This window comes from Hakea prostrata, chromosome 8, assembly GCF_041222555.1.
Source record: "Hakea prostrata isolate BN-2017 chromosome 8, UWA_Hpros_2, whole genome shotgun sequence".
Lineage (NCBI taxonomy): Eukaryota > Viridiplantae > Streptophyta > Magnoliopsida > Proteales > Proteaceae > Hakea > Hakea prostrata.
The window spans coordinates 52,464,122-52,485,678 of NC_142607.1; the positions used below are offsets into that span (position 1 = coordinate 52,464,122).

At 36.7% G+C, this 21,557-nt stretch overlaps 1 protein-coding gene across 1 annotated transcript; it reads right to left on the reverse strand.

Annotated features, from left to right (window-relative positions):
• Window positions 1-14,316: 14,316 nt before the first annotated feature.
• Window positions 14,317-19,214, reverse strand: LOC149008546 (pectinesterase-like). Its single transcript, XM_089167251.1, has 5 exons — window positions 18,585-19,214; window positions 18,104-18,449; window positions 17,427-17,980; window positions 14,502-14,646; window positions 14,317-14,417 (listed from the first exon to the last, which is right to left on the reverse strand). Exons 1-5 carry the CDS (start codon window positions 19,212-19,214, stop codon window positions 14,317-14,319), a joined length of 1,776 nt encoding a protein of 591 aa, XP_089023377.1.
• Window positions 19,215-21,557: the final 2,343 nt, after the last annotated feature.

Genomic DNA, 21,557 nt, shown 5'->3' on the forward strand with positions numbered 1-21,557 from the left:
TTGGTACATCTTACATGATTAAGTCATTCATTCTCTTTTTCTGTATTGTAAAGGCAGTATTTTGTAATTACTTTTATCATACTGAAAATAAATCTTCTATGGTAATCATACTTTCTTGTGTATGTTCCTTTCTGAAGAAATATTTTGAGATATTGGAGCCAATTGACATACTTAATCTCCAAATGAAGACATTTATAGGTAAAGTTTTCTCTAATTTTGTACACATTCAACAAAAATTTCACGTGAATTAGGTCGGAAAATATTACATTGCTACGTTTGTGACTTGCATTAAAACACTCGTATTGAAATATTTCAAGTCAAAAACTTTTAGACATCTAAATAATTGGTAGATTTTTAGACCAGTTATGACTAAATTGGTTAGTTGTGAAATGTATGCAGCTTCACTCAAATTTGGGGTAGACAATATAAAGAGAAGTACCACTAGGGATGATGGTTAAGTGGTTCTAAGCTTACTCCAATGCAATTTGGTTGCCCCCATATCTCAGGTTTGAATCTCCTTTGCTACTCTGTTTCTTGCATTGAGTAGTTGTATGCTCTTTGACCTAGGCATATGATTACTATCGACTTATGTGGGCTATATTAGGACTCCATTGGGGCTACATAATACATTGATGGCGCCAGTGCTTGCGCTAGTAGTTCATAGGGCTAATGCTTGCATTGGTTGAACTCAAATTTCTAAACACTGTGTAGCAGGGGCACTAGGTCGCCATTACTACATCCCCTCTTTTGTTTATCCAAAACAAAAATACTAGAGAAAAGTAAATGAAAGAAAGAGATAAGTCACAATTTTTAAGTGACATTTATCACCAAAGATATAACTTAAATATCTTAAACATATTAAATTTGGAGCTTTTCAATGAACCAAATAAGTTTGAAATTTCACATGACAAATCTCCAAAGCATGCCACCAATTAAAACCGTTTACCACTTGTACTGAAAAATTAAGTCCCTCTTTTGCTGGAGTATAAATGTTATAGGTTACTTCTCACTACGAATCTTTTGTTACAGTCTACATAGATCTCAAGCAAGAAATCTAGAGACTTAATTTTGAGATGAAATGGTAGACTTATGGTCCATCATTTTCAGATTACACTGAATCATTAGAAATCCATTGAATCTAACTTTTTTGTTAAAACCCATTGACTCTAACTTAGTGAATGTGATCGTATACTTTGGAAATACTGTAATGTTTATGGTAATATTATTATTCACATTTTTCATCAATACATTTTGACAATTAGTGTTACTATTTAGAGCAAATTACACAGCACTCGCTATATTTGAAGCAAAACTCGTGACCACCTACTATTGCCTTATAAATTATAGTCACTCACATGTAAATTACAAGTTACCTACAATTAACCTTGTAGTTAAAATAGATTATGAAATTAACTAAATGCCTTTATATAGTATAATGACCAATTTACCCCATTTTAATTCTTTTATAGCTAATTCTTAGGTGGGTGAAGAATCTATCTACACCTCTGCACCACCACTGCCAAAAACCACCCTAACCCTCTCCTGCGGGCAGGCCGTAAACCTTCCTAGAGGCCTATACGTGATACGGTATTTTCTTCTAATAGGTGAACCTGTTCCTTCATTGCTAGCATTCACTATCTTGATGTTGAAGTCTTTAATACAAATTTTTTTCTCTGTTTGTCTTTCTTTCTCTTCTAATCTCTCATGTCTGCAAGCAACAAAGAAAGGGACCCACATCCCAGTAGATTTTTTTTCCCGCCAATCTCGACTTTGAATCTGGAACATAGATTTCCATCTTTTCCGATGGGTTTTAAGTTTTGAAATTTGCAGTTTGAACTAGAAATAGAAACGACGATTTCACTGTGAGCAAACAAGAGCCAACTATGTAATCAAAAGTGGAATTTTTTTTTGGCATTAAATTTTTCAAGGGCATGGTGGAGATTCTTTTGATTCAACCATGAATTTGTTTGGCCTCCAATAATTGTATAGATTGATGAAAGGTAAATAATCAATGTATCCATGAGGACTTCAAGAAGACGTGTCCATGTTATTGTGAGCAATTACGTGGATACTTTATTTACTTATTGTAACAATTGTGGATATAAGTTTAAATAGATGTGTTTTAATTTTTTTTCCAATGTTTAACGAATCCCTCCAATTATTGAAGACAAAGGGGAGTCGTTTGTGGAAACCTCAGCCCATACGATTGTGCTGTCTTGACGCATCACAGCCATCCATTTCTTCAAATGAAAGACAAACTGGGTCCCACTAGATGATTCTGATTCACAAATGTAGCTATCCGATGATGACGGCAACCTAGGCCTCACCTCATATTACAGATACGAAAATGTGTCTGGCAGCGTGGATTGATGGGGCCCACCTCTCTTTCGTCGTTTTTTTTTTTTTTTTTTTTTTTTCTTTTCTTTTCCGAGTGAGTGGTCCTTCCGTCCTTATTGAAAAAGAATGACATGGACCCCACGTGGACTGATTTCTGTTGCCAATACCGTTCTTTTTACGTGGACCTAGAAAAAATGTGACACGGTTCTGGTCCAATCGATTATTTTGGTTTAATTAAATTGGTCGATGCAACCCGGGTCTGTTCAAATAGATTTTTTTATCAAGCCTGAAATAGGAATGAAAGGGAGACAATGCAATAGCTTTGGCTAGACACTTAGAGCAAAGCCTACTTCGCATTCCCATTAATTTGGCATTTGGGTTGGTCCAATTTGATTTAGATTTTTATTGGTTCAATTCGATCTGGGATTCTAGACTAAACCGTTTGATTCGGTTCGACCACGAAAGAGGTAAAGACTATTCGGTCTCTAGTCTTTGCTGTTTTTGCCTTTTCTTTTCTTAAGTTTGTTCCGGCGGACGATTGGAAATTGGCATGATTCAGACGCGTCCAAAAAGACACCAAGTTGAGCATTGAAACATGGGAGAATCGTGGGGCTTAAGAAAAGTAAAATAATTTTTTATTTTTTCTGGCAGAGAAAAGGAAAAAAAAATCCATTCTGAAATTGAAAATTGAGAGAACGACCAATAAGGACCACAAATCGGATTTGACCGTTGATGACTTATTCAAATTCAAACCCTCTACAGTTGGAAGTGGAGTGATTGAAATATTATCAATTTGAAATGGAGAAAGTTTATATCAAACACCTCCCATCTGTTAACTTTATAGGATCAAAGGAGTGTGGAAAACTTGGGCCTGGATTAACCCATCTCACTTTAAGCCCAAGGTTTGATCTGGGCCTGAGTTGATTTGCACACAATTGCACTGGGCTCAATCTTGCAGAGCATGCTTATTACATTATGCATTCAAAAGACAAGTTGTTTATTGGTAAATCTTACATGATTAAGTCATTCATTATCTTTTTCTGTATTGTAAAGGTAGTAGTGTGTAATTTACTTTTATCACAATAGGAGAATTGATGTGGTTTGCCATGCTGGTGGAGAGAGGGTTACGTTTCTCTGGAGGAGAATCGTGCCATAAGCTCATTTACGTTGAGATTTCTGCAGCAATCTTATGGTGCGCTGATCCTAGGAGGGAATATTTTCAATGCCCGTTTTGTGGCCACGTTTTCCATAGCTTGAATGGTGCAGAGACAGGCATGTTATCTCTCAGGTGCGTAGGGCTTTTGAGAAGCACATCGCTCTGCGACACCAACAGGCTATGATCCGGTGGTTTAGAGCATTCTTGATTTTTCTTGCGGGAAACCCTTCTCTCAAGAGAGAGGTGGCTCTACGACGCTTTCCGTCGTTTGCTACAGCGTGAGAGCGTTCTTTATAATTCTTGCGGGCGACCCTTCCATCAGGAGAGAGGTGGCCCTACGGCACTTTCCGTCGTTTGCTATAGCGTGAGAGCGTTCTTGATAATTCTTGCGGGCGACCCTTCCATCAGGAGAGAGGTGGCCCTACGGCACTTTCCGTCGTTTGTTGCATACAAAATTTTTAGATGTAAATTTCAGTGAACAATTTTATTCTTGAAATGCTACTAGCTTCTGGTTGAGGGAACATCACAGTTGTGTTGATCATATCAGTAAACCATCTTCTTGAGTTTTATTTCAAACACATATCATTTTGCCCTATAAGATCTGGATCTAGCTTCTATAGTTTATAAGTTCCATTGTAGCTGAAATTCAATTTTATTTCTGCATGTTTCAGCTTTCATAGTTCTTTATACTACATGAACGCCAACTACAGTAAGCAGTTCTACTGGCCAATCAAGATGATCTCCATGATATAATTCCTAAGAAAATTTTTCACTTTGGGAAGTGTTTTACATTGCCATATATACATCCAATTTCTTGAATTCATGGCATCCCAAGTATGCCCTTTAAATGTCGAAGGAGTTCTTTCTTCTTTTTTTTCTTGGATTCTTTCAAGTATTCTGTAGGCAGATTTGACTGAGAATCTACCATTAATGTTTGCACCCCAAACTTGAGAATCTTGAGTAGGAAAAAGAACAAGAGGTATCCTTAGTATTGCTTCAGCCTCATATGGTAAGAAAATCTTCTTAATCTTCTCTACTAACCATGTTCGGCTTTGGGGGTGGATTATGTCCGCTACCACCTCAATGTCACAATCCTCCGCTTTTGAAGAGGTAACTCTAAAATTCTCCAATCCCGGAACCCATTGTGCATTCCATATGTTTATTTGTAATCTGGTACCCACCTTCCAAAGTAGTCTTTGTTCTAAAACCTTCATTCCTTCCAATATACTTCTCCATGCCCATGAGGGGTTGTTTCTTGAGTTTGTTTCAAGAAAAGAATACATGTTCAAAATTGATTCAACTTCTTCCCTTTCACTGTTCTCAAGATTGCATGCAAACATCAAGTACATACGATCATGAAGACGTGACTTCATTTTGAAACATTGTATTCATTTATTGAAACTTGATTATAGTTTTTTATACATTTGAGTTTCAATTTGAGTTTCAATTTGAAACATTATCTTTATTTATGTCGTTATTCTTTTTATACAATCTCATAAACCAAATGAATATGGTTTCATGATTGTTTTAAAACACTATTTAATGCTTACTATTTGGTCCCTTTAGAAAATGAAAAACAAAAAATTTATATTAAAAATTATAGGGATAATTATATGTTTCTTAGAGTTCATATTAAAAGTTCTAGGAATAATTATATGATTCTCAGCTCATAGCTAAATATTCTTCTCTATGGTTAAACAATTTAGTCATTTTGATTATAAAAAAAATTAGTATCATCAAAAAAAATAAGAAAAAACTTTTGAGTAAAAAACTTTACCTAAAATTTTCCTTTTATAGGTGAGATGCATATCAATTGACTCCAATATCTCAAACTTGACTGTAAATCTAATTGAAGATTACCTTCTATTTTATTAGAATAACTTAGTTTTGGATAGAGATATCAACTAAAACATCGCAGAAATAGGGCTAACAAGTACTTTACAACATTTTATAAGAAGTTTTGTTATGCTCAATCATGTAAATTGTGCCAAGAAGCTGCACTCTTTATAATATCTCATGTAGTAAGCACTTGCTTCCTTTATTTATGGGTAAATATCACTTACTATCTTTTTAGTTGGACAAATAGCACTTACACCCCCTCTTACTTGGATAATATCACTTACCTCTCCTCTTACCTAGCAAATATATCAAACACCTCCACTTGGTTAACTTTCTCTGTTAAATTTAATTTTTAACGTTAAATATTTTTCTAAAACCCCAAAATACCCTTGACTAAAAACATTTTTTAATTTAAACCCTAAATTACCTTAATCACCCTAGCAACTAAAATATTAAATTATCATCAATTAAAATAATTATTAAAAACCAAAATACCATACTTAAAACCCAAATTATCTTTAATTATTAAAGCCCCAATATACCTCTCTCTCTCTTTTATTTTATTTTATTTTATCAAACAACTAAAAAGACACAGAATTGCTTGATATCAAAATGCAATTTCAATATTGATTTATCAAAAGGGTATGTTGGGCTTTTAATAATTAAAGATAATTTGAACTTTAACTATGGTGTTTTGGTTTTAACAATTATTTTAATTGAGGGTAATTTAATATTTGGGGGTGGGGGTTTGGGGGGTTAAACCAAAAGGGCGCCCGCCCCGGGCCCCCCCCCCGCGCGCCCCCCCCCACCCCCGCCGCGGGGGGGGGGGGGGGGCCCCCGCCGGGGCCCGCCTAAACACATTGGGAGTGTTATACCTAGTGTGATTACGGTCATTTAGGGTTTAAAGTAAAAAAATATTTTTAGCCAAGGATATTTTAGGATTTTAGAAAATATTTAACAATAAAAGTTAAATTTAACCAAGAAAATTAAAAGAGGTGAGGTTTTTGATATATTTGCTAGGTAAGAGGGAAGCTAAGTGATATTATCCAAGCAATAAGAGATGTAAGTGCTACTTGTCTAGCTAAGAGGGGAGATGAGTGATATTTACCCATTAAAGAATCTTCAACCACAACAAAAGTAACAATTTAAACGTGATATGCATGTAAATGTGTCAATTCATATCATGGACTATTTATTAAAATCAAAACCAAGCTATATGACACACCTATACCATTTTCTAAATTGTGCGATAAAGGTATAAACAAAATGATACAAATGAACCATAACCATTTTGTACAAAATAAATGAATAAGGTAATGATATGACAAACTTGTATTAATTATTTGATATTTGGTATAGTAATGGTAGGAGGTAAATATATTTGATATCGCACCAAGATTTCTTATTGAACACCCTTAGTTAAAAGTGTTTTGTTTTGTTTTGAAAATTACTTGCTGAGGATTCTATATAGGAGTAAAAATCTGTGCTAGGATAAAAGGAGTGTGTAAAACTTGGGCCTGAATTGGCCCATCTCACTTTAGGCCCAAGGTTTGATCTGGGCCTCAGTTGATTTGCACGCAATTCCACTGGGCTCAATCTTGCAGAGAATGCTTATTACATGATGCATTTAAAAGACAAGCTATTTATTGGTACATCTTACATGATTAAGTCATTCATTCTCTTTTTCTGTATTGTAAAGGCAGTATTGTGTAATTTACTTTTATCACACTAAAAATAAATCTTCTATGGTGATCATAGTTTCTAGTGTATGTTCCTTTTTGAAGAAATATTTTGAGATATTGGAGCCAATTGACATACTACATCTCCAAATGAAGACATCTTCAGGTAAAGTTTTCTCTAATTTTGTATACATTTAACAAGAATTTCACGTGAATTAGGTCGGAAAATATTACATTGCCACGTTTGTGATATGCGTTAAAACACTCGTATTGAAATATTCCAAGTCAAACTTTTAGACATCCAAATAATTGGTAGATTTTCAGAACAGTTATGAATAAATTGGTTAGTTGTGAAATGTATGCAGTTTCGTTCAAATTTGGGGAGAATTACTACTAGGGATGATGGTTAAGTGGTTCTAAGCTTACTCCTATACAGTTTGGTTGCCCCTGTATCTCAGGTTTGAATCTCCTTTGCTACATGTTTCTTGCATTGGGTAGTCGACTTATGTGGACTATATTAGGATTCCAATGGGGCTACATAATACATTAATGGCGTCAGCTTGTGTTGGTAGTTCATAGGGCTAATGCTTGCATTGGTTGAACTCAAATTTCTAAACACTGTGTAGCGAGGGCACTAGGTCGCCATTATTGCATCCCCTCTTTTATTTATCCAACAAAAATACTAGAGAAAAGTAAATGAAAGAAAGAGATAAGCCACAATTTTTAGAGCAAATAAGTGACATTTATCACAAAAGAAATATAACTTAAATATCTTAAACATATCAAATTTGGAGCTTTTCAATGAACCAAATAAGTTTGAAATTTCACCTAACAAATCTCCAAAGCATGCCCCCAATTAAAACTGTTTACCACTTGTATTGAAAAATTAAGTCCCTCTTTTGTTGGAGTATAAATGTTATAGGTTACTTCTCACTACGAATCTTTTGTTAAACTCTACAGTAGATCTCAAGCAAGAAACACTATAGAGTTAATTTTCAAATGAAATGGTAGACTGATGGTCCATCATTTTCAGATTACACTGAATCATTAGAAATCCATTGAATCTAACTTTTGTGTTAAAACCCATTGACTCTAACTTAGTGAATGTGATCGTATACTTTGGAAATACTGTAATGTTTATGGTAATATTATTATTCATATTTTCCATCAATACATTTTCACAATTACTATTACTATTTAGAGCAAATTACACAGCATTCCTTGGGATCAACAATTTTGTTTTTGGCAACGTCGCAGAGGGTGTGCACGCAAGCATTTTTGTAGCTCGTTCTTTCACATATGGCCGCCACAGTCTTCGTTCTTTTAGAGAAGTCTAAGTCTTTTTTGCCTTCATTATTGGAGTTGTGGTTCGAATGGCCGACCACCATGCCTACCAAGAGAAAGAGCAAAAAACCAGCAATTATTGTCTTGTTCTTGCCAATTTTCTCGTAGGAAGGAATTGTGCACTAGGCGAAAAGACTATGTGACTTCCCCGGTCTCTAGGTGTTGGATTAAAGATGAATATATAGAGAACCAACACACACATACATACTAGCAAGGGGCCAGGGGGAGAGAGAAGGATTTAAGCATGGCCTCACATTGCTTTTATTAACTAAAAAAATATGCCCTATTAATAGCATTGATTTTTGTAATTTGTAATTTGTTGTCCATGAACCGTGCATGGAATGGATTGCCTGCAACTACTGCAGCAGAGACCCACAAGTTGTCACTCCACGAAGTGGATTCTGGGCATCAGTGATTGCCATTAGGAATTCTAAAGAAGGTACAACCTCACCTGCAATTAGTAAAATAAAGCAACTAATAAATTAATTTATGCAAGTTAGATAAACACAAAAAGTAATGATGAATAATGTCCTACCAAACAAGAATTGTGAGTACTTATGTGCAACCTACACTCCTATTGAACTTGATTAGTTGTTGGTCAATTACAACATAAATAAAAGTTAATGGTTTATCATTATCTAATACAGAATTCTTGTCAATTAACAATTTTGTTAATAACTCCAATTTCTACTGCAACTTTTTTTTTTTTTTTTTGTAATGAAGTCGTATTTATAACGGCTAAGTCGAGGAAACAAGAGAATAAAACACGTGAATCCAATGATCGGATATAGGCCATTCAGTCGTAACCGTAACTGACAGGGCCCTCCTAGCTAGTTGGTGAGCAACATGGTTGCACCTCCTATAAACATGAAAAAACTTACAATCCAAAAAGCAACCACCAAGATGACAAATATCATCAACAATGGGCTAAATGTCATGGGCCACAGAGTGTCTTCTTTGATGAATGGATAGAACTAGGTCCAAAGCATTTGATTCCACGTGCACATAGTCCACACCTTTAGCCAAAGCATATAGAATGCCTGATCGCATAGTAAGGGCTTCTGCCACTAATGCCGAAGAGGTAGCTTCATGTAACACAGGTGTTCCATCGTAATTTCTCCTGCAATGCATCATACTTTTGAGGGAAAAAAAAAAGTTAAAATACATTTGTCTTTTAGTGTAATGTAACAAAGTGGGTCCCACTAGATGATTCTGATTCACAAATGTAGTTATCCGATGGGGCCCACCTCTCTTTCGTCCTCTTTTTATTTTTTTTCTTTTCCGAGAGAGTGGTTCTTCCGTCTTTATTGAAAAGAATGACATGGACCCCACGTGGGCTGACTTCTGTTGCAAATACCGTTCTTTTTGGATTTTGCTTGGGACTGCTCCAAGCAGCGAACGTTCAGGATTAAATCTTTACTGTTTGATTAAATCCTCACCATAGATTACCAGCATGGGCAACAAAACTCTTTTTAAGTGCTACTGACCCGGTTTAATGGCTTTAACTCGAACCGTGAATCAGCTCGTTTCAAACCAAACAAACCAAATATTAAAAATCCTCTTTTCATTTTCCTCTTCTTAATCGTAACCTGGAAGATGAAAGAGCACCTCCACAAGGTAAAAATATTCCGAATCAAACCAAAATTTATGAATGAATGTTTTCAAGGTTCCAAACGGATTTGTGATAACAACATAGGCACCGGTGCTTGTTCTTCTTTCAATTTTGCTAAGAATTGAACAAATTACAAAAACAAAAGATACACAAAACAATCAATCTGTACACATTAATTCTGTATCAATGAATGAATCCTGCTCTGAGATGACATCTCTTTAACAGTACTGGAATGCAACAAGAGCTGCTTGGTCTTCTTTCCAGTAGAACGTAACAGCTGCGACCAAAACTTGGCCAGATTTCTTCTTCCCATCCGCAGCTTCCACAGCAACTCTACTTTTATTCCTGGTGTTCTGCCCAACCACCGCAACCAATCGACTCTTCAGGAAAAATCTAGAAGAACAAAAACCTCTCCTTTCTGAATAGGCAAAACGATCATGGCGTGGAGAAGAATCCAAAGAAGATGCATCAGTAGAATAAGGCGATGAAGACAACGATGTAGAACAAGGTGAGTCCACTTCCTCTGTTCCTCTTCTACCACCATTAATTGCAAAAGAGAGCTTAATGAGCCTCTCTCTCAGACAATAAGGACAAACACCTCGTGCTTGTCTATGCATCAGGTGTTTCTTGCACCTCATCTCTCCTTCTATCCAACCCATTTGAGAATATTTCAAGATTCACAAAACCCTTCAAGAATATCTGTTAATGAGAGCCTGTGCGTGTGTTGCTGCCGATCCAAATGGGGTGTGAAAGTGGATGTGTGAGCTTGCTCTCTTTGCTTCCAAGATGTTTCGCTTCAGCTTGAAGGATATACTTTCTGGATTTTGCTTTGGCCAATTAAGTTAAACAACATCCAAAATCTAGGGTTCTTTCAGAGGATTTTTACCTTCTAGAGGTGCTCTTTCATCTTCCTGGTTACGATTGAGAAGAGGAAAATGAAAAGAGGATTTTTAATATTTGGTTTGTTGGTTTGAAACGAGCTGATCCACGGTTCGAGTTAAAGCCATTAAACCGGGTCAATAGCACTTAAAAAGAGTTTTGTTGCACATGCTGATAATCCACGGTGAGGATTTAATCAAACAATAAAGATTTAATCCTGAACGTTCACTGCTTGGAGCAGTGCCACGTAGGCACTGCTCCCAAGCAAAATCCGTTCTTTTTACGGTTTTTTCTTTGTCTTTCAGAGTATAAAATAAATTTACCTTTATCTTATTTAATTATTTTAATTTATTCGGATTATTAAAAAAAAAAAAATGGAGAGAATATTGCTTAGATTTCAACTGTCTTATCATCTTCAAACTCATCTAAAACACATTTATTGATTATTTAAGTATTTATTTAGAAATGACACAAACCTCCGTTGCAGAACCAGAAAAACGAAAGAATGAGAATATTCGTGGTTTAAAAGATTAGGAGACCCACGAAGGGGAAACAGAGTTTAAAAACCCATTTACAAAATCGCAACAAAATTTTAAGACCGATTCATTCCCACCAAACATCTAAATTTATAAATTATAACTCCATAAACTGAAATTTATGATTGAAACACATTTTGAAATCTCAGAAATGACACAAACCCTAACAAAATGAAAATGTGAATCTCACATAAAACCACTAAAGGCACAAAAAAGAAAAAAACTATAGAATTGAAAGCTAAAATTCAACAATTGGCTATCATTTGGACAATTGTGAAATACATCAAAAGGGGTAAATAAGTTACATGGTGGGTCCTACAAAACCTTGATACATGTGATTTATTTTTTTAAAAGTTGGAATTGAGGTTCACTCGACTCAGTTTATGCATACTTTGACTGCATCTTCAGGAAAATAGTTTTTTACATACAATTTATATATAAGGTGAGACATTTGAGGGGTTTAATGACCATGAGGGCCAGTTTTGTGAGGAACCAGTCAACTTAACACCCAATGCTTCTCTTCCATCCGTATTTATACTCATTTCTCTTTCATCAAAGTTTGTGTTTATTAATTAACAAAATCTCAAATTTGTAATAGGAGAAAAAACCCAAAATTTTACCGTCCTCAATATTTGTCTCTACCTTTCAAAAATATGAGAAACACAATTTCCAAAGCATTGATGATAATCAATAAGGCAGATGTTGGGCAAAATTATTAAAAATAACCCATAAATTATGACATACAATGTAGAAAACAAATTCTAACACACCTTACCACAATCTTGAATTTTAGGAAGAATTAGACCAGCACCACATATTCACAGTATAAGTAAAACTGTAGAACACAGAAACAACCAATATTTAATTCTATTTTATCTATCAAGTTGTGAGATAAAACCTATAGCATAAACTAGCCAACATAAGTTTTCGTTTGGTTCAATTTCAATAATCAGAGCTTACTTTTTGAAAACCAAATTGCAACCGTGGTCTTGAGAAGGAACCTAATATTTGATTTCAATAGGTTCAAAGTGCTAAACCCATGGGAACATGAAAAAATCTAAGTAGCCAAAGCTAAAGTAAAGGAACACAGAATATTTGCATATTACATTTTTATTTTTTAGAGATGAGGGTGTTACCAAAATAATTATCATGAAATGATAGCACCCATTGAAATGGGATCAATCAAAATTGAGCTCTATGTAAGGTTGAAAGCAATAGTTGCTTGCAAATACATTGATCAAATTAGACTAGTAAAATGTTCTGCATGCGTCGTAGGATTACTAAATTAGATCACTCCTCCTTAACACACCAAATTCCTTCTACCTTTTATGCATAGATTATCAATTCAATTCATTTCATGAAACACAAAATCCATAAACAATGTCAAATAAATTGTCTTTTTTTTTTTTTGGTAAACTGAGATTCAATTAGACTGAGGGCAAGTAAAAGCCAAGACATCCTGAGTACAGAGATCAAGAAGCCAAGGAACGGAAAGAGGCCAAACAGTCCTACAAGCAGAGATTGGGCCATCCTAGCTAGATTATCGGCTACACAATTAGCCCATCTAGACACAAATTGAACCAACCAAGATGGTTCACTCGAGAGAAAATGCCGGATATCCTCAACCACAGGAAGAGCATCTAAATCCACCGGAAGGAAGGGGTCATCGAAGAACTTAACCAGGCATTTAGAGTCAGATTCAAAACATACGTTCTTCAAGCCTTTGCTCTTCGCCCAGAGCACAACCTCCCTGAGAGCCGACGCCTCACCAGTAAGGATGGAAGAAGAAGAAGCAGGAATTGAAGTCGCAAAACAACATAGACCTTTGGAGTCCCTCATCACGAAGCCAAAACCAGCAATGTTATCTTCGGGAGACAAAGAGAAGTCCACATTGATCTTGAGAGAAAGCTCAGCCGGCGGCATCCAAGCCCTAACCACCTTTTCGTTTGAGACATCAGGAGAATTCAGAGTATTCCAGAATTCTTGCATAGCATTCCAAGATCTATCAATGATGCGATTAGGGTTCCAGATCGTGCCATTAAAGCAGAGGTCATTTCTCGCCTTCCAAATAAACCAGCAAGTGAAAGCAAAACGGCTGAAGAACTCCTTGCTCAAAATAGGATTAGGAAACCACAGATTACCCCATTGGTTTAGGATATGAGGCAGTGATTTTTGATCTTGAGATTCAACAATTCTAGAGAGCCCCATCCCAAATAAACTGTCTAACTTGTTACACAGTGGATGTAATTAATCATTCTTCCATCCTAGGTTTAGCATGCATTCTCCATTGTTACATGTATGAAATGATACAACAAAATTCATAGACGTTGACCAAGCATTCTGACATTAAGAACAAAATTAAAGAAAGCGAAGAGTAGAAGATTGTATCGTATAAAAAAAATTTGTGAAGATCTATCTACACTTTAGCAATAGAAATTTAGAACAAGTTGTGATCCTTGGAGAAATGATGAAAAACCTCCATCATCTGCTTCACCCATCAAATGGAGTGCCATTAAATTGGACCATATCTTCAGTTTGTACACTATAAGGAACAACAAGGTTTTCTTATTAGTTTGGAGTTGGGCTGGGTGCTGGATATGTCCATTTTCAAGATATATATATTTTCATTACATGACATTTAAGGTTTTCTGATTAAAAAAAATGCTTGGAATGGTTTTCTTGATTTGTCACTTAGAAGGGAAGAAAGGTACACAGAAACTGCAGCGGCCATTGAATTACAGGTAACAGCTTTAATAGACTTTGGAATCAACTGGGATTTTTATTTGCGGCAGCAGCTGCCTGCTGGTGCCAATAATTAGGATTAAGCCACTAATAAGAGAGAAGAAATCAGACGGTTGTAATTGTAAAAGCAAATTTTAATTTTTACATTTAAAAGTTTAAAGGTTTTCAAATTTACAAAACACATCCCTGCCTCTACCGAGCGATAGGACGGAAACCATCATGGGGATTGTATAGTTCGGATGCAGAAACAGCTCGGCTGAGTTCACTACCTCTTCTTCCGTAAACCTTTATCCCTGCGTTTGTACATAAAATGAATGAATTAGAAATAAAGCCACTAACTTTTATTTAAAACCCAAAATAAAATGATAGAAGAGTACCTTCTCTGAGAGTGATTGTAATCTGGGAACACCATTGAAGCTTAGGACAACGAGCAAGAAATCTATCCAATTCGTGTTGCAGAGTAAAACTCCCGTCAATTGCCATTGAGAACTTATCGTTGTATGTAGGAATATCATTTCTACCCTACTCAGTGCAAGATTGCGTTGACAAGAAGTCATGTTATCTTCTTTTCTGGCTTTTTCGTTTTTCATAATTTCATCGTTGGGCTATTTAAACTGAAGTGCATGAGACATTTCAGTGTGTGATTCGCGGCATTTCATCTCTTCCGGCTTATTCACAATTCGAAACCCTCAAGACCTTCTCAACGATAATGGCTCAGGTATTCCTTCTTGTTTGTTTCGTGCCCTTTATTCTTCATTCCGCTCTTGTAGAAACTTCATTTTTTTTTTCTTTTTTGCTGTTTATCTTTGCGAATAGTTCCTGATGAATGCTTAACGTTTGTTTCTTCTTCACAATTGTCAAACTCGGGTCTCTTTTGTCGTTGTTCATCTCTGTTCCTGATGAATTCGTGTAGTTACCTTTGCTTCAAACTTTAGAAGCGCTTGGAACCCAACCATACACGGTACAGTAGCAAGTAAGAACCTCACCTTGACAATTATTTTTATTATCTTTTTCATTGTTGATTCATAAAGGAGTGAAGAGACGAACTCATAGAAAGGGTTGGCTGGAATTGGGCGGCAAAGGTTTGCTGGTGATGGTGGTGGAATGACGCGAAGATGAAGCGGACGAGTATAGCGATTGGGTCGAATAGAGGCAGGGATGTGTTTTGTAAATTCGAAAACCTTTAAACTTTTAAATGTAAAAATCAAAATTTGCTTTTACAGTTACAACAGTTTGATTTCTTTTTCTTTATGTGGCTTAATCCTAGTCATCTGCAGCTGGCAGCTGCTGCTGCAAATAAAAATCCAATCAACTGAGTGTGGCTTATGATTTTCAGTTTGAATTCTTATTGAATTTGAAGCTCAAACTGTAGTTGCAATAAGCTTGATTAAGCAGGATAAGAATAAGATAAGACAATTTGCTTTTGGGAATGTCCTTTGAAGATATTCTTCCCCTTCCCCCCTCCCCTTCAGTTTTTTTAAGTGTAGCATTAGTCCTTCGTGACAGTAAATGCATTTTTGTAGTCTTATTGCATCTTTACTTGATAACTCTCTTTTATAGATTTTTAGCTCAATTAGTAGACCACTTAGAACATCATTGTTTTTCAAGAAAATGGTGGTTCAAATCCACTAAGATTAAATGATAGTTAATGTCATATGTAATGTTAACATTTTGTTTGGCCTCCAATAATTGTATATATCGATGAAAGGTGAAGGATCAATGTGTTCATGAAGACAATGTTAGATGAATATCTAAAGAAGTCAAAATGAAGCAAGACAAAATGGAGAACTTAAAGAAGATGTGCCCATTTTATTGGGATTCACATCCTCTATAATTTCCTTCCCTACAATTCCCTGCAATTCCCTCATAGGATTGTGCGATGTGGCATTTAAGTAATCCAAAGGTTACTCAACAAACTAGAGTTTAAATAAAATTCAAATTTATGGGTGGGTTTAAATAAAATTCAAATTTATTTTAAATTAGATAACCGTTGGATTACTTGAATGCCACATGGCACAATCTTATGAGGGAATTACAAGGAATTGTAGGGAAGGGAATTACAGAGGATGTGAATTCATTTTATTGGGTTTATAATTTTATTGTGAGCAATTAGGTATGTACTTTTTATTTATTTATTGTGACACAACCTGATTTATCATGACATGCCCAATTTGTCATGGGCCCAATGGTAATATTAATGGGCCACACATAGCCTAGTCTAACTTAGCAAAAGTTATAATGAGCCCACATTCTAGAAAGAAGGAGATTTTAGAAGAATCTTACAACTAGAAAATATATCACCTCTAGAAATGTCCCTAGAAATATCTAGATCTACTAGGATGTTTCTAACCATTAAATTATAGACACTTGTACATTATCTCAACCATTCATTGTATCCTACTTTCACCTATAAATAGGGGAGTGACTCATTTGTACAAAGCGTCAAACAAGTGATCAATACAAGTTCTCTCTGGCTTGCTTTTGTAGTTTTGTCCACCGGCATCTCCTCTTGTTGCTCAGGCGATTGTGCCATAACTACTTTTTGCTCTATTTCTCATAGACGGTGCCAATGGTGCATAATTTGCTGGAGTGATAGACCACAAATAACACCAATAGGACCATATATGGTTCGATCTGATTTTGAATCTACTCTCACCTTCAAGGTTAACGAAAAACAGTTAGAAACGGAGCCGATTAGCTGGATCAGTGCTCTCGTCTCCGATGGTCAAGTCAGTAGTTGAAGAAGGATTTAGGTTGCTGAGCTCAGAGGAGCTCAAAGAAATTTGAATGTCAAAAAGCAGGAAAGTGCAGGATCTTTTGAATGAATCAAAGTGTATTACTTACCTTCTGCCTATAGTCGAGCTCTATTTATAGATCTCCTTTACTGCCTTAATCTTGCTTGAGTCGTCGATTAAGTATTGTGAAATCAATGGTTAGGATTAGATCCTTACATGGTTATCAGTTTGATCCTGTGTCTGAATTGAACCACTGGTTAGCGCTGATCGACTCAACGCGAACTGGGTTTTGGGGTAATTTATCCACAACATGATGTTCTTTGATTCATCCATAGGAGGGAGATGATTAAAAAGGAAGAAGAATGAATGATTGATTGCTTTCCCAATCCTTGAAAATGAGACAAATTGATTGTACGTACAGGTTGTACTCACTATTGCTTGAAGTCAAGGTAAAATGGAAAACTGGTGCTCATCAACCAGTCATTTCCTTTCAACAAATTTCTATTTTGCGGTCCACTTAAGAGCCTCCTCTCTTTTATGAAGGACATGGAAGGTACTCCAGCCGACCCTCCGGGTAGTGTCGGCACCAGGCCCACTGTTGGCGTACTCAGCGTAGTAACACGTCTTTTCGTTATTTTTCCACTCCAACCACCCCTCAGGGCGGATGAAGGCTCCCAGATCGGATTCCATGATGATCGTCGTTGAGTATTGCTTCCATGGGCGGCCCAAGTATGTGGGGAATTTGGTCTCGAGTAGACTTTTATCGGCCACGATGCGGCAATCCTGGATCACAAGTGCTGTTGTTTCTTTCATGTCGCTTTTCCCATGCGCAGTCACCACGTTCTCTTGGCCGTTCATGGGTTTCATGACAATGATTGTTGATTCCTGAATTAACGTCAAAGAGTCACCAAATATGAAGTCTATGGTGCCACTGATAGTACAGTTGCGATAGAACTGACGATGTGTCGCCGCCCACAATGTGTCTTGGTGCCCGTCCATCCTGCAATTGTAGAAGGCTGACATGTCAGATTCCACCATTAGAGCCACCGCCTGGTTCCCTTCTGGCCCCGCTGTGTTTGCAAATCCCATTGATTTCACCATAAATCTAGCCCCTGTGGCCGCTACATAAATTACAAGGTTTCTCAATCAGTTGGTAATTAATGTCCAATCGTGTGGTGGAGAAGTTAATTAGCTTCAAATTAATTAGAAATGATGGAACAGGGTTTTTCTTTTTTAGTGCTTACTGAAAGTGGCTGTTTCATTCGTCGACCCTTGATTGTTGCCTTCGGGGACGTGCTTATTCCCTGTGATGACGCTCTTCGTAGGGCCATCTCCGTACATGAAGACATCTTTCTGGTAGTAACCCACTTGTACTTGTTCTTCATAAACGCCAGCCTTAACATAAATAATGTACCTGCCTGTGTGGTCACGGGGGATGGCGGCTACAGCTGAGCCGATTGTACGGTACTTGCTGCTACCATCTTTGGCCACCACAGCGTTTGGCGTTGGATTTCCTACCCCGGCTAGGAGCTTGCGGTCTGCTTCCGATAACCATGTCGGGTAGCCTTTGTTGTCCGCCTCGATGGGCCCCTCCGCCGCTCGAGGCCCCTCTGCCGCTCGAGGCCCCTCCCGCTGAGGCCCCTCTGCCGCTCGAGGCCCCTCTGCCGCCTTGATGGGCCCCTCTGCCGCTTGAGGCCCCTCCGCTGCCTTGATGGGCCCCTCCACCGCCTCTAAGAGTCGTGATTTTGGGATATCATTGTCGACATGCAAATTCAGGTCACAGAGGATATCGGAGAAATCCACTGTGATTGCAAGTGCATTGCTTGTGAGTTGCGTGGAATTGAGGAGCGACGCTGTCATGCACGACTTCAATTTCGGATCTAAAGTCTCGTCTCTGCACCTCTCGTGGTAATACACCACGGCACTCAACTTGATGGCAAGGTCAGGCACGCGTTCGTTCACCGTCTTCAAATCATTTTCAACTACCACATTGATCGATTCCTCGAGCTCATTGATGGCCGATTGCAGCAATCTCTTACACACTGCCAATCTCTTCTCATTCTTGACCAATGAATTTTCCATAACTACTCGCACCTTATCAAGGGTGGCAGAAACTGGAACCCTAATGAATTCCTTGGGATCAGCAATTTCGTTTTTGGCAACGTCGCAAAGGGTGTGCATGCAAGCATCTTTGTAGCTCGTTCTTTCGCATATGGCCGCCACAGTCTTCGTTCCTTTAGAGAAGTCTGAGTCTTTTTTGCCTTCATTATTGGAGTTGTGCTTCGAATGGCCGACCACCATGCCTACCAAGAGAAAGAGCGAAAAACCAGCAATTATTGTCTTGTTCTTGCCCATCTTCTCGTTGGAAGGAATTGTGCACTAGGCGAAAAGACTCTGTGACTTCCCCGGTCTCCAGGTGATGGATTAAAGATGAATATATGGAGAACCCAACACACACATATATACTAGCAAAGGGTCAGGGGGAGAGAGAAGGATTTAAGAATGGCCTCACGTTGCTTTTATTAACTAAAAAAATCTGCCCTATTAATAGCATTGATTTTTGTAATTAGTAATTTGTTGTCAATGAACAGTGCATGGAATGGATTGCCAACAACTGTTGCAGCAGAGAACCACAAGTTGTCACTCCATGAAGTGGACTTTGGGCATCAATGATTGCCATTAGGAATTCTAAAGAAGGTACAACCTCACCTGCAATATACACCTGCAATTAGTAAAATAAAGCAACTAATAAATTAATTTATGCAAGTTAGATAAGCACAAAAAGTAATGATAAATAATATTTTACCAAACAAGAACTGTGAGTACTTATGTGCAATCTACACTCCTATTTAACTTGATTAGTTGTTGGTCAATTACAACATAAATAAAAGTTAATTTTCAAATCAATTATACCTACTTAGTTCTTAACTAAATTATGTGTAGGTAAAATGAAACATAATGGTTTATCATTATTACCTAATATAGAATTCTTGTCCAATAACAATTTTGTTAATAACTCCAATTTCTCCTGCAATGCATCATACTTTTGAGAAAAAAAAAATTAAAATACATTTGTCTTTTAGTGTGACGTAACAAAGTGGGTCCCACTAGATGATTTTGATTCACAAATGTAGCTATCCGATGATGACGGTAACCTAGGATACGGTATACTCTGGCAGCGTGGATTGATGGGGCCACCTCTCTTTCGTCCTCTTTTTATTTTTTTCTTTTTCGAGAGAGTGGTCCTTCCGTCCTTATTGAAAAGAATGACATGGACTGCCAATGGAGAAGTAGTAGGATGGTTAGGAACCTGCTTCTCAGTGGAGAGGTCATGGGTTCAACTCTTACCGGCGGCATATGTAATATCCCTATCCCTATATCTAAAAAGCGCCTTTATACCCAAAAAAAAAAAAAAAGAATGACATGGACCCCACGTGGACTGACATCTGTTGTTAATACCGTTCTTTTTACGGTTTTTTTCTTTTTCTTTCAGATTTTAAAATAAATTTACCTTATCTTATTTAAAAAAAAAACGATAGAATTGAAAGCTAAAATTCAACAATTGGCTATCGTTTAGACAATTGTGAAATACATCATAAGGGGTAAAAAAGTTACATGTGGGTCCTACAAACCTTTATATATATGATTTTATTTTTTTTAAAGTTGGAATTGAGGTTCACTCGACTCAGTTTATGCATACTTTGACTACATCTTCTGGATGATAGTTTTTTACATACAATTTATATATAAGGTGAGGCATTTGGGGGGGGTTCATGACCATGAGGGCGGTTTTGTGAGGAACCAATCAACTTAACGCCCAATGCTTCTCTTCCATCCGTATTTACACTCATTTCTCTTTCATCAAAGTTTGTGTTTGTTAATTAACAAAATCTCAATTTTGTAATAGGAGAAAAAACCCTAAATTTTACCATCTTCAATATTTGCCTCTACCTTTCAAAAATATGGAAAACACAATTTCCAAAGCATTGATGATAATCAATAAGGCAGATGTTGGGCAAAACTAATAAAAATAACCCATAAATTATGAGATAGTATTAAAAACAAATTCTAACGTACCTTACCACTATCTTGAATTTTAGGAAGAATTAGACCAGCACCATAGTATCACAGTATAAGTAAAACTGTAGAACACAAAACAACCAATATTTAATCCTATTTTATCTATCAAGTTGTGAGATAAAACCTATAGCAGAAACTAGCCAACATAAGTTTTCGTTTGGTTCAATTTCAATAATCAGAGCTTACTTTTTGAAAACCAAATTGCAACCATGGTCTTGAGAAGGAACCTAATATTTTATTTCAATAGGTTCAAGGTGCTAAACCCATGAGAACATGAAAATATCTTAGTAGCCAAAGCTAAAGTAAAGGAACACAATATTTGTATATTACATTTTCAATTTTTAGAGATGAGGATGTTATCAAAATAATTATCATGGAATGATAGCACCCATTGAAATGGGATCAATCAAAATTGAGCTCTATGTATGGTTGAAAGCAATAGTTAGCTTGCAAATACAATTGACCAAATTAGACTGGTAAAATGTTCTGCAAGTGTCGTAGGATTACTAAATTAGATCACTCACCTGTTACGCTTGAAGGTCCTTAACACACCAAATTTCTTCTACCTTTTATACGTACAAGCTCAAAAGCCCAACCATCATAACCCTGATGAGATTC

What these genes read in the sequence shown, in the direction of transcription:
- LOC149008546 (XM_089167251.1), bottom strand. Translation starts at nt 19,214, where the DNA reads ATGGGCAAGAACAAGACAATAATTGCTGGTTTTTCGCTCTTTCTCTTG. An exon ending in AATCACGACTCTTAGAGGCG is followed by an intron (nt 18,450 to 18,584) that starts GTGGAGGGGCCC and finishes CGAGCGGCGGAG; the next exon opens with GGGCCCATCGAGGCGGACAA. An exon ending in TACAATCACTCTCAGAGAAG is followed by an intron (nt 14,418 to 14,501) that starts GTACTCTTCTAT and finishes GTACAAACGCAG; the next exon opens with GGATAAAGGTTTACGGAAGA.